We start from the raw sequence: 12,740 nt of genomic DNA on the forward strand, positions 1-12,740 counted from the left end.
TACTTCTTAAAGTTCTTCTGAGGGTTAAAGGAGCTAATATACGTGCCTTTAGAACAGAGCCTGGCACATAAACGCTCTGTCGGTCTTTGCTGTTTTCTCAATGAGAGGAAGTTGGCGGGGGTGGGAGTGTGTGTGCTGCAGAAGCCCATAGGCAGCACCTGCTTGTAGGAGGGAGTGGGGCTCGTGGGAGGCTCCTTTGGGAAAATGACATTTAAGCTGAGATATGACGTCGTCTAGATGTCAGGCAGGCAAGAGTGTAGAGGGAAAGAAAGTTGGGAACATCATAGGAACTTTGGGATAGTCTAGATGGCAGATATGTAGAGAGAAAGAAGGGCAGCGGATGAGAAATCAGGCCGCAGATGTTAGTGGAGCCGGAGGGACTGAAGCCTCTTTAGGAAGGATCCACGGGAGATGCTTTCAGGCAAAGCAGGGAGTGCTCAGCTGAGCATCCCAGGAAGGTCTGTGCAGCTCTGGGCAGAGAATAGATGTGGTGGGGATGGCCCCTGTCCTTGTCCTCACCACATGTGAAAGGAGGGGAAAGGGTGAACTGGTTCAGAGTGGAGTTCCTGGGACAGCACGGTGAGGGCAGATTCAGGAGGCAGGCAGGAGGGAAAATGAGCTGATGTGGGAGGGTGGGAGGGTGGGAGGGGAAAGTCAGCAATGACACTCAGGTTAGGGGCTGGGGGGAGGTGGGGGCAGGTTCAGATGTCTTGAGTCTCAAGTGCCTGGGAGACACCCAGGTGGAGATGTGTGTTTATTCACCCATTCATTCATGCATTTGTTAATCAAGTCAGTGATTCATTCATCTAGTAACTATTGTGGATCTACTGTGTGGGGCAGGAGCTGGGTCTGGGAGAGAGACTGCGACTCAAAGAAAAAGGCTTTGAATATCATGGTGAGGAGGTCAGCTGGGCAAGAAGAAACCGCTGCAGCAGCTCCAGCTTCAGACTGGGCAGGGGCGTGTCCAATGGGAATCTGGCCCTGGGTACCTTGGAGCTCTTTATTCTCTTCTAGGATCCTTTTGAAGTTGCCAAGTGGATCACAGAGGTCCGGGAGATGATTTTTTGTTGAAACATGGGCAAAGTTTTTATCTATTTTAATAGTTGTGTTTATGTAAATTGTGTATTAGGAAAAAAATGTATAACGGGCACGCGAGTGCTGTGATTTCACAGACGTTATTGCTTAGGATGAAGCCAAAATAGGCATTTAAGTTAAAAGGCAAAAAAGTTGGCTTAAAGAAAAATATTAAATAAATAATCGTGCAAGTGGTATGTGATGATGGAATGCGGACGCCTCAAGCAAGGGCCATTCTTACCCTCTGCTCAGCCCAGAGAGGGATGGGGAGGACAGAGGAGGCTCACGGGACCACTCACTCAGGCTTCAAGTCCTTTTGGGTGCCTGCTGGGCAGGGGGAGAGAAGTAACTGCCATTCAGTCCCATGGAGGCTGCAGCAAGAAGGCTGCAGGTTAGACAAAAGGAAGCACTTCCAGGCAGGCCAGGTGAGCGATCCCAAGGGGTCCCTACTGGGAGTTACTGGGAGGGCTGTCTTCATGCCACACTGTCTGCCTGCACCTGGGAGCGGGGAGGACCACCTGGTTTGACAGCAGGGGTCCTGGGTGAGCACACAGAGGCCTGGATGGGGAGGCAAAGCCCCCTCCTCCCACTCCTGCACAACTTTTCCTGCCCATCCCCTGCACCAAGCAGACCATCCCTCTCCACAGATAGAATGGCTGTTGGCCTTGGATGCTGACCTTGACCCCCATAGGCTGGCTTGACCCACAGCCCAGAGTAGCTCTTACACAGCCTGTTCTGCCCTGGACACCTGCTCCCAGCCTCCCTGTAGCCACACACCTGGGCTTGTGTGGACACACCCACCTCAACATTGTACAAACTTGAGTGAGCAATTGTTCGTGCACACGTGCTAACCCACCCACGTCTCTGTGCGCCCGCTGATGCTGAGCACACACTCCTGTGTGCACTAGCTGGTGCTGGATACACACCAGCCCTGGACCTCGGTCTGCACGTGCCCACCACCCTGAATGGGGCTCTGTCGTGTTTGCTCAGGTGTGTGTGTGTGTGTGCGCGCGTGCTAATTCGCTTCAGTCGTGTCCGACTCTGCGACTCTATGGATTGTGGCCCACCAGGGTCCTCTGTTCATGGAATTCCCCAGGCAAGGATACTGAAGTGGGTTGCTAGGTCGTCTTCCACGGTATCTTCCTGACCGTGGGATCAAACCTGCGTCTCATTGTCTCCTGTGTTGGCGGGCAGGTTACCACTAGGCCGCCTGGGAAGCCAGCCTGTGCTAGGTTCAGTCTCTCAGTAGCGTCCAACTCTTCACCCCCTTTCTCCTCAGGTGCCTCAGGGCCCTGGTCCTTCCCCTGCCTGGGGGCTAACTGGCAGGTCCAGGCCGCTGGAGGTCCCTGGGCCGACTGCCCTTTTGGGCTGGTGGCTGTGACGAGCCGTCTTCCCTGCAGCCTCCACCAAAGCCCACCCATCCAGCCACACACTCCCTCGGGTAATGGTAATGTCAACTTGATTCACGGCCATTCATCCGCCGGCAGCTGGGCCTGAGGGCGCAGTGTGCTGGGAAGCTCATCCCTGGGGGAAGCTGCTGCCACCAGGGTGCGGACCCCTCCTTGGGAGGAAGTGGGGACAGAGGAAAGCACCCAGGGCTGAGGAGTTAGTTAAAATCCCGAGGCTATTGCTGACCTGTGTGGGTCTTCATTCATCGAGAACTATTTGCCAAGGGGCTTCCGTGTGGCAGGCGCTGAGTGTGCACTGGAGCTGCCACGGTGAGTCAGAAAGGCACCGATTCCATCCTCGTGGAGGGAGTATTCCAGGGAGGAAACAGAGATGACTCCAATAATTCCAACAGCAAAAGTTTTCAGTTCAGATTGTGAGAAGTGCTGTGTAGGCGAACCACAGAAAGTCTGGATTTAAACTGCAGGGGTGAGGGTGGGCCTCTCAGAGGAAGGGCCGTGGCAGCAGGCTCTGAGGGATGAGGAAGGAGGCGGTGAGATGGTGTGGGCAGAAGTCAGAGCATGTGTAAAGGCCCTGGGGCTGACAGAATGCCATGTGCCTGGGTGCAGCCCTGGGGCAGGACACGGTGCCTGGAGCCCCAGGTGAGGGCATGAGGGTTGCTGCTGAGTGTGCATCTGGGGTCAGCTGGTGTGGGGCCTCATGGTGACGGGAAGTTTGACCTTCACCCGAAGGCTGCAGAGAACCGCTGACAGGAGGGTGTTAAGAGGTGGACACACCGGCTTTTCATTTTGGGAAGTGCTTCCGGGTCTGGGAGATGGGGTGAAGGGCTGAGGCAAGGTGACCAGAGAGGGGCTGCTGTGGGTCCTGCTGGGAGGTGGGGAGGGAGTGAGGGGGTAGGGAGCGCCGGGCCTGGACCAGCCTTTCTCTGAGCCTCCCTCCTGGGCTTCGATGCTATGCAGGCAGGGATGCTGTAGGCCACGCGGGGCCTTGGTGAAAACCAGGAAAGACTGTTCTCCAAGTGGATGACTTAGAAAAGCCCCTGTCCCCAAGTCAGGAGAGATGGAGCCCTGGAGCACACAGCCTGGGGGGCCTGGAGTCTTGCCCCCTCGCCTCTCACCCGGGGGCTGTGGGCGATGAGCACGTTACACCGCCCCACGGAGGACAGCCCCGCCGTGGGACTGAAGACAACGACCATCAGTCATGAGGAAAAACCAATCTCTTCCACGTGGAGATTTATTGCGTAGACAGACAGGAAATCACAACGCGAGACCTCTGCCCCGTGCCCACGCGGCCCGGCCCACCATACCCTGGTAATTGCTTCTTGGGCCATAATTCATCTTGGACGGATGCTGTCTGAGCCTCGGCCTGCAGGGAGGCCGGAGGCTGGGGAATGGCCAGAGGCCTGGCAAGGGAGTGGGCAGCGGGCAGAGGCCAGGACTGGCCAGGACGTGGGGGAGGGAGGGGGCCTGGGGCTCTGGGGGAGCAGTAAGGGGCCTTTGCTCGGGACGAGTTCCATGCCAGGAGGCCAAGATGGTGCGTCAGGGCACCAAGCCCCCTTCTACATACACTCCTGACCTTCCCTCCCCTGGAACTTCCAGGGTGGGTGGGTGGCTGTCAGGTGGAGGGGTGCACGCAGGGTGGGTTAGGGAGAGGAGGCAAGAGAGGGGCTCCACAGGTCAAGAGCTGGCATGGGAGGGGAGACAGCACTCATTCTCTAAGGCCGGCGCCCTTCGTGGACCAACCAGCCCAGGCTGGGAGGAATCCAGGAAAATCAGGAGGGCCATGCTGCCCTTTTGAGCAGCCTCCCATCTCAGCCCCCAGGCCACTCTTGCTGTGAAAGCCTCAGTTTGTACACCTGTAAGATGAAGATTCATGAGGTTCTCATGGCAAGTACACTGGGGTGGTTTGCCATTCCCTCCTCCCATGTCGAAAAGCAGAGACATCACTCTGCCGACAAAGGTCTGTACAGTCAAGGCTATGGTCTTTCCAGTGGTCACGTATGGTTGTGAGAGCTGGACTGTAAAGAAGGCAGGGTGCTGAAGAATTGATGCCTTCACACTGTGGTGCTGAGAAGACTCTTGAGAGTCCCTTGGACAGCAAAGAGATCAAGCCAGTCAATCTTAAGGGAGATCAACCCTGAATATTCACTGGAAGGACTGATGCTGAAGCTGAAGCTCCAGTATTTTGGTTATCTGATGCAAACAGATGGCTCATTGGAAAAGTCCCTGATGCTGGGAAAGATTGAGGGCCAAAGAAGAAGGCGTCAGAGAATGAGATGGCTAGACAGCATCACTGATGCAATGAACAAGAACTTGGGCAAACTCTGAGAGATGGTGAGGAATAGGGAGGCCTGGCATGCTGCCATCCATGGGGTCACAAAGAGTCAGACACGACTGGGCGACTGAACAAGAAGAAGATGAGGGCCATTGTGGAACTCAGCCAGTGTGCCCTGCCTCCCAGGAGATGCTCCTAAGGATGCCCAGAGTGACTCTGAGGAGCAGGTGTAGCATCCTGAGGCCTGGGTAAGAAGCCGAGGAGGCATGGGCGTAAGGTTGCTCACAGCTACGAGGTAGTGGGGTCTGGACTTGAACCCTGGCCAGGCAGCCCCAGGTTGCTCTCCATCACCAACTCGCTGAGAAATGGGTACCTGCAGCATGAGGTCTCAGCGTCTAACCGTGATACGCAGCTTCAGTGACGAACCCATAGAGCATCCAGGTCAGGTGAGAGCTTAGTATGTACTGACTGACATTTATTTGGCTTCACTGGGTCTTAGTCACTGCATTCTGGATCTTTAGTTGCAAAGTGTGGGCTCTTAGGTGCGGCATGTGGGATCTAGTTCCTGACCGGGGATCGAACCCAGGCCCTCTGCATTGAAAGCACAGTCTTAGCCACTGGGCAACCAGGGAAGTCCCTGTACTGACAGTTACGACTTTGGTTGTTATTATCACAGAAGATGACAGCTAAAGCCTGCCCCTGTGTTAGGAGTGTGTGTGAGTGGAACAGCTTCCCAGAGGCTGGGAGCCGGGAAGTGGTGTCATGACTGCCATGTAGAGGTCCAGGGACATGCCTGACCACCAGCCCCAAGCACCCAGGGACACACAGCCCGTTTGGCAGAGGCCCCCGTACCTCCCCCCGGCACCTGTCCTGGGCCTGTTCCCTGACTGGACACCAGAAGCTTGAGTCGTTGAGCCACACGAGAGCCTCTGCGTGCGCAGGAGGGTGAGGCCCCATCACTGTCACCCCGTCCCCTCCTGCTCCTCCATGTAAATGACCTGCCTCTGTCTCCAGGTGTGAATTCGGATGCCTGTAGGGCTGTGAAGCGTGAAGCGATGCGGGGAGGGCAGCAGGCCGAGCGCGAGACGACAGGGGCGGGTGGCGAGTGTGGTGACTGGGGAGCCGCTGCCCGGGCTCAGGGCCAGCTCTGGCTTTTGGGACCATCTGGTAACATGGGACCAGAGCTGCCACAGCTTCCAGTTTTTTTAGAGAAGCAAGAAACTGGCAGACCAGTGCAGCTAGCCAATCCCGAGGAGGCTGAGGGTGAGGCTGAGTGATGGGGAAGGGGAGGTGCTGGGGCCTCAGGAAGGGACCACGCTGCTTCAGGCGGGGGTGGGAGGTGAGGTCTGGGGAGGGACTCAGGACATCTCAGCAAACAAGCCCGAGTGTGGGGGCAGCGGCCACTGGTCTGGCTACAGAAACGGCCTTGGCAGGCTCTGGGGGGCCCTCTGAGGTTGTGGTGTCAGTGCTGGAGCCAAAGAAACAGACAGACAGAAGCAGGTCCTTCCCTCTGTGGGTCAGAGAAGGCAGGTCCCCAGGGGATGGGGCCTGAGGGGAGGCTCCCCTGGGAGACTCTGCCTGCTCTTCCTTAACCCTCTTGTCAGCTGTGGCCAAGATTCATTCCCTGCAGCCATGCCTGGGTGCCAACCAGCCCCCGTGCCCCTGACAGCTGCAGCTCGGGGCTGATTTACAGCCCTGTAGATTACAGGGTGGGGGTGGGACCCAGGGAATGGGCAGAGAAGCGGGATGTGGAGGGAGAGGAAGGCCTCTGCTCCCCAGAAAGCCTGGGGGTGGAAACTGCAGCTTCAGTCCGCTGAGGTCACTCCACTGACCCCCTGGGCAAGAGGGGCGGGGCCAGGAATAGTCTCCTCCCTCTCTTTACCTCCCTGGAAAGGTGAGGAGGACTGGGGTGAACCAGCCCTGGGCATTCATGGAACCTTGCATCAGGGACTGCGGGCCTCCCTGCTGGCTCAGATGGTAAAGAATTTGCCTGCAATGCAGGAGACCCAGGTTCAATCCCTCGGTTGGGAAGATGCCCTGGAGAAGGGAGGGGAACCCACTCCAATTTTCTTGCCTGGAGAATCCCATGGACAGAGGAGCCTGGCGGGCTATACAGTCCATGGGGTTGAAAACAGTGGGACCCGACTGAGTGACTAATAGTTTGACTTTCAGGTCAGGGACTGCAGGCTCCAGGGAGCCAGGAAGGAAGCGGGGGCCGATGTTCATGCTGAGCTAGGATGGGAGCTGTGGTGGAGGGTCAGCTACATAGGACCTGTAACTGGATTTACTTGGCTCACTCTATGTTTGTTAGAGCCAACATTTAAAAGTTAGATTTCACATTAAAAATAAATACAACACCTGGATTCCTGGCTTCTTTCAAACCCCTTGAAGACCTGGTGTGGCGGGACCTTGGGCTCTGAGCCGCAGAAGGTGCCTGGGCTGCTCTGTTGACCAGGTCCTGCAAGGCCAGCTTTGCCCCCTGGTGTTGCTTGCCTGGCCCTTGAACAATAGGGACCCAGGCCCAGCGCTCTGGCTGGTGGTTGGAAAGGCTTAGAAGCTGGGATGCTCGGCCGGCCTCCCAGCCCACGGCTGGAATGCAGGGAGGGCTGGCCTGCATTCACAGTCTCCCGGGCTGGCCCAGAGACACAAGCCCCGGTAGTACCAGGCCCTGGCAGGGCAGGGCCCCTCTGTCTTCACAGGAACTCAGAGGGGAGCCGGGGGCGGGGTTGGCCCAGTAGAGGCCCAGCCATTATCCCTACATGCTGGCAGGACAGAAGCCCTCTCCCCTCTGGCCAGTTTAATAGATGGAGGGAGGGTCTCCAGAGGGCCCCCTTACCCAGCCCCCAATACAACTGCTGGCAACTGAGCTGCAGTCTAGACCACTAGCCCCTTCAACTGAACCTTCTTCCTCCTCGAAGGCTGCTTTATCCGGACGCTGATACTCACCCCTAAAGGAAGCAGGGGTGGGGAACCGCGGGAGGAGCCAGCAATCAATTTGGGGGCTGTGATTTCAGGATCCACTCATGCTGAAGGGAAACCCCAGGGTCCAGGAAATTTCACCCCAGTTCTCCCGTGGTTATCTCAGGATTTGTATACTAATAGCTCCCCAAGCTGAGTGTCTCGGGCAAGTTACTCAGCCTCTCTGTGCCTTAGTTCCTGTATCTGTAAAAGGAGGATTGTAATCACACCTACCCTCCAAGGCTGAACTCGGGTGAAACGAGTCAGTTCCAGGCATATGTGCTAAGTCACTTCAGTTGTGTCCGACTCTGCGACCCTACCACCAGGCTCCTCAGTCCATGGGATTCGCCAGGCAAGAATACTGGAGTGGGTTGCCAGGCCCTCCTCCAGGGGATCTTCCTGACCCAGGGATCGAACCTGAGTTCCTTATGTCTCCTGCTTTGGCAGGCGTGTTCTTTACCACTAGCGCCACCTGGGAATAACAGCCGCTGTAAACCATATGCTGCTGCGGCTAAGTCGCTTCAGTCGTGTCCGACTCTGTGTGACCCCAGAGACGGCAGCCCACCAGGCGCCCCCGTCTCTGGGATTCTCCAGGCAAGAACACTGGAGTGGGTTGCCATTTCCTTCTCCAATGCATGAACATGAAAAGTGAAAGTGAAGTCACTTAGTCGTGTCCAACTCTTAGCGACCCCATGGCCTGCAGCCCGCCAGGCTCCTCCGTCCATGGGATTTTCCAGGCAAGAGTACTGGAGTGGGGTGCCATCACCTTCTCTGGTAAACCGTATGGGCTTCTATTATCTGGCCAGGATCACGACCTCATTCGCAGGTGGGAAGAGGGAGTGGTTGGCCTCCAGTGAACTCAGTCCATTCTTGGAGGCAGCACAGTCTCCCTCTTGTCTGACCCCAAATCTAGCACATCAGACCATATTCTTAATAACATCTTTTATTGATCTTGCAAGAGAAAAAAATAGAAATTTATTTTAGAGTTAATGCCTGTACAGCTTTTTTTTTCCCTCCCCTCCTAACTTGCATGGTACATACAATTATTATAAATATCAACTGAGATCCTGGGAGCAAGTGAGTGTGGTACTTGTGTGATCTCCCAAACATATCTGACCTGTTACAAATGCCTCAGGCGGGAATAGAAGGCTGGGCTCCCTTTAAAGCCAAGGTACTGGTTTGGGTTACTAAAAGTCGATCAACTCTCCCCTCTCTGCTGCACCACCCCCGATTCTCCTGGGAGTCTGGAGGCCCAGAGGTGGAGGTGCTTGCCACATCCGGGAGGGTGAGGTGAGCCTAGAAACTGGGGGCTTGGAAGCTACCAAAATTATGGATCTTCTCTGGGAGAAACAATTCCTTATCTTCACGTCTGGCCCCATGCTCCTAATGAAAAACGCATTTGCATAGCTGCTCGGCTGAAGCTGCAAAGCTCATAAAGTATTTGCTGGGGCTTTTGGTTGCATAGGAACCTTCTTGGAGTACAGTACGGCGGCAGTGGGGCCGGGCTGGGAGCCAGGAAAACAATGGATTAATATTTGGAACGAGAAATTACCCACCACTGGGAAACCAATGAGGTCCCTGATCTGAGCTTGTTACACAGATGAAAATAGATGTGATCTGGGCTTCACGTGGCTCGTGGGGCAAGGCACATGTCCAACTTGCCCAGAAGCTGCTGGAAGAGGGCAAAGGTGTGGGGACCCCTGGGCAACAAGAACCTCACCACCTGGGGCCCAGGACGTAGAGGGACAAGAACGGATGGAAAGGGAGAAAAGCCTGGATCAGACAGAGGGAGTGCGCCCCCCACCCCCAGGCTAGTTCAAGTGGCAGGGGGCGTGGCCTCTGGGGCTGAGGGTGCGGCTGTGGCACTGGTCTTCTGTCTCCCGGCCTGGCATCTAGAGGGCATCTGGATGGGCCCTCCTGGCCCCCTGGGGTAGGACGCTGCCTGCCTGTCCTGTCTGGGCCTGGCAGCACTGCAGGGAGGGCCTGCATGCCGGATGGGGGTACAGGGCTGACTCAGGGCGGCAGGTGGGTTCAGCTGCCTCAGTTCCACAGTTCCCGATCCCTTCTCGGGCTTAACCAGAGGACAGAGATACAGCATGACCAGGGACCCTCACGGGATCCCTCTTTCTCCACCAGGCCTGGGTGGGACCCCCCGGCCCCGGGACGAGTGAAGGGATGGTAGCAGTCCAGGAGGGGTCCAGGGGAGAACCCCACCCTCTCGGCCAGCTCTGCCAGCCCCCAGGTGAGGCAGGGATGCAGTGGGGGTGGGGGCCTCGGAAGGCAGGGCCCCACGCCCGTTGGTGTTGGTGTCTGAGGCCTGGTCTCCTCCACCCGGCTCAGCCATGCCCCAGGCCCTGGGGCGGCTGGCTGGGAGGCCTCACCAGGCCACGTCACTGTGTTACCTCGAGTCAGGCAGATCCCACGGATCCCATGACGGGCCTGCTTTGCGGGATCTCACCAGAAAGTCACGGAGCCAGGAGTCCCTGGGCTCCCTGTGCTGACCCCAGGACCGCAGGGGCCAGTGGAAGACCACACACCCCTTCTTCCCCCTGAACTCCTGTGTTTCCCAGGGCGGTTCACCCCTCGAGTTCCTTCTTCCCACTGGGCCCCTCTGTATTGCAGCTCCCTTCCGCCCTCTGGGGTCTGGGGTCTGGGCCGGCCCGAACGAATTCCTGAGGGCCAGGGACGCAGATGCTGCGTGGGGGCTGGTGATGGAGCCCCGTCCTGGCTGAGAGGACCAGCCCGCTCCTTCGCCGGTCAGCACCACCACGGTCTCGCTGTCTCCTTCTCGCTGATGCAGGTTTTGGGGCGTAAGGCTGTGGAGGGGGAGCACAAGAGGAAGCAGTGTTACCCAGCCTCCATCCCCAAGGGCTGCCCCCTGCCCTGGGGGTGAAACCCACACCGCCTGGGGTCTCAGCACTCAAGGCCCCTGGAGACCTGGCCTCCGCCCCCAGCAGCCTCGAGCTCAGAGCAGGCTCGCCCACACTGTTCCCTCTGCCTGCCCAGCCCTGTGTATCTTTTAGGATCAAGTTCAAGGATCCCCTCTCCGGGAAGCCCTCACCCTTCGCATCCTCTCTGGGTTTCCCATGGTCCAAGGCCACCCTCTCTATATAGCGCTTCTGCCCTCAATGGCCCTCTCCTCTCTGTACCTGCAAGACCTGGCTTCCGGGAAGCATACCATGTTACTCCCAGGGTTCTGACCCCATCACCCATTTCACAGCCCCCCAGGCAGGCTCCTAGGTGAAGAGGGGGCTGAGGGCTGGCAGGGATGACAGACAGTGTCTGATGCTGCCAGCTCCTTCTCTGTTCCAACCAGACCCTGGAAGCGGGGTGGGAGGGGTGCTCTGAGCAGAGAAGGAAACTGACCTGGGTCAACTGCATTCTGCTTCCTCTTCGAGTTGGTAATGATTTGGTTTTCATTCATCATCTGCACATCCTGGTCCTCTACCTGATTGCTGCGGAGAGGGAAAAACCAGAAGGTGCCTTCCGGCTCCAGACGGCAGGTCCCTGCCATCCTCCACCGTTAGGGCTGGCGGGGGGAGATCGGAGAGGAGGGGAGGTCGTGGGGCCAGGTCGGTGTGGGAGGGGGCGCACCTGATGGCGGTGTGCTTCTCCTGGTGACAGATGTCCGCGTCCTCAGTGAAGAGGATGGTGTGGTAGGGCACCGTGGGCTCGCACGTGGGCAAGATGCCCCCGACCAGGTGGCCCACCATGGCCAGGATCCCGTTGTACACGAGTAAGTCATCCACCAGGAGCTGGACAGGCAGAAGAGGGGCTGCGGCCCAGTGCTGCCCTCCCCCTTCCCATGTGACCGCACGTGAAGGGCATCACTGCCCAAGGGCTCGGCTACTACGTACTCAGCCCATGCTGTGATTTCAGATCTTCACGATGGCCAGGAAAGGCGCCTGGACCAGCCCCACGTTGCCGATGAGGATACTGAGGCTCCGAGGGCTCAAATCTTAAACCCACGTGGCAGCTCAGAGGCAAACTCGGGTCTCTGACCCCCAGGACCCCCCACTCTCCTGAGTTGCCCCCTGGCAGGAAGAACTCCCCACACCACTGTGATTCGAGGAGAAAAGATGAAAGAAAAGCAGCGTTCTGTTTTTTCGGGGTGATGACTCAAATCACTCAGAGAAAGCCTTTGAATTCATGGACGGATGGCATAGATCCCTGCCTCTGAGGACCCAGCATTTGTGTCTAAGGTTGCAGCCGACAGAAGTAAATCAAAGTGTGACAAATGATAATTGCCGGTGGCCTAATTACCAACGGGCATAATTATCTCCCAAAACCCAGCTAATAAGTACTTACGCCAAACTCCTTCACCCCTCGATGTGGTGTTTTTGCGTAATTCCACAGTTTGATCATTGACACCGTAGTGGGCAGGTCGAAAATCACATAAACCCGGTTCACCTGTCAGAGTGAAGAACTAATTCAAACAGGCGTGTTTGGGAACAGAGGCAAGGGGCTGGGCCGGGGGGTGCCAGGCGTGGGCCCGTGTCAGCCGGCTGGGCTTCTCTGGGGCTGCCGGGCGTGGGGTTCTCACTGCCTCTCATCTCCCCGAAGCCCATCTTGAGTCAGGTCACGTGTGGCTGCGTTTGCAACAAACCGCTGAGCTAGCTGTTGAAGGGCCTGTTTTCTGGGCCTGGCGTGGCTCTCATTTAAATGCCCGCGGAGAATCGGGGACACCCTTCCTTTTCCTCCAGGCCAGGCCCAGAAACACAGTCTGGGGCTCCCGGGGCCAAGGGCGATGGCCCCCGACTCCAGAGCCAAGAGGCACACCCCCCCCTACCCTTGGGGAGCAATCAGCACAGCCGTGACCCCTGTTTGTCCTTTCCCCGAATCACAAATGAAAAGCATCGCTGACTGCCCAGGAAGGCGGTGCTGGTTAATTTCAGCAGAGATCTTTGAACCTCTGGTGTGGGGTAGTGGGGGCGGGGTGGGGGTGTTCCAATCAATGGCAAAAATCAGCTAGTAAAGTGGGACCCAAGAGCCCCCCACCAGCTCCCCACCCCCAACATAGACTCTCA

At 57.3% G+C, this 12,740-nt stretch overlaps 1 protein-coding gene across 1 annotated transcript in view; it reads right to left on the minus strand.

Annotated features, from left to right (window-relative positions):
- Positions 1 to 8,648: 8,648 nt before the first annotated feature.
- KATNIP (katanin interacting protein) overlaps positions 8,649 to 12,740 on the minus strand; it is a 229,622-nt gene continuing 225,530 nt past the window's right edge. The window contains exons 25-28 of the mRNA XM_070362218.1: positions 12,022 to 12,123; positions 11,308 to 11,468; positions 11,080 to 11,168; positions 8,649 to 10,529 (exon numbers count right to left, since the gene is read on the minus strand). Coding sequence (XP_070218319.1) covers positions 10,471 to 10,529; positions 11,080 to 11,168; positions 11,308 to 11,468; positions 12,022 to 12,123 — 411 coding nt within the window. The 3' untranslated portion in view covers positions 8,649 to 10,470. The remainder of the gene's footprint in view (positions 10,530 to 11,079; positions 11,169 to 11,307; positions 11,469 to 12,021; positions 12,124 to 12,740) is intronic.

The sequence above is a fragment of the Bos mutus genome, chromosome 25, assembly GCF_027580195.1.
Source record: "Bos mutus isolate GX-2022 chromosome 25, NWIPB_WYAK_1.1, whole genome shotgun sequence".
Lineage (NCBI taxonomy): Eukaryota > Metazoa > Chordata > Mammalia > Artiodactyla > Bovidae > Bos > Bos mutus.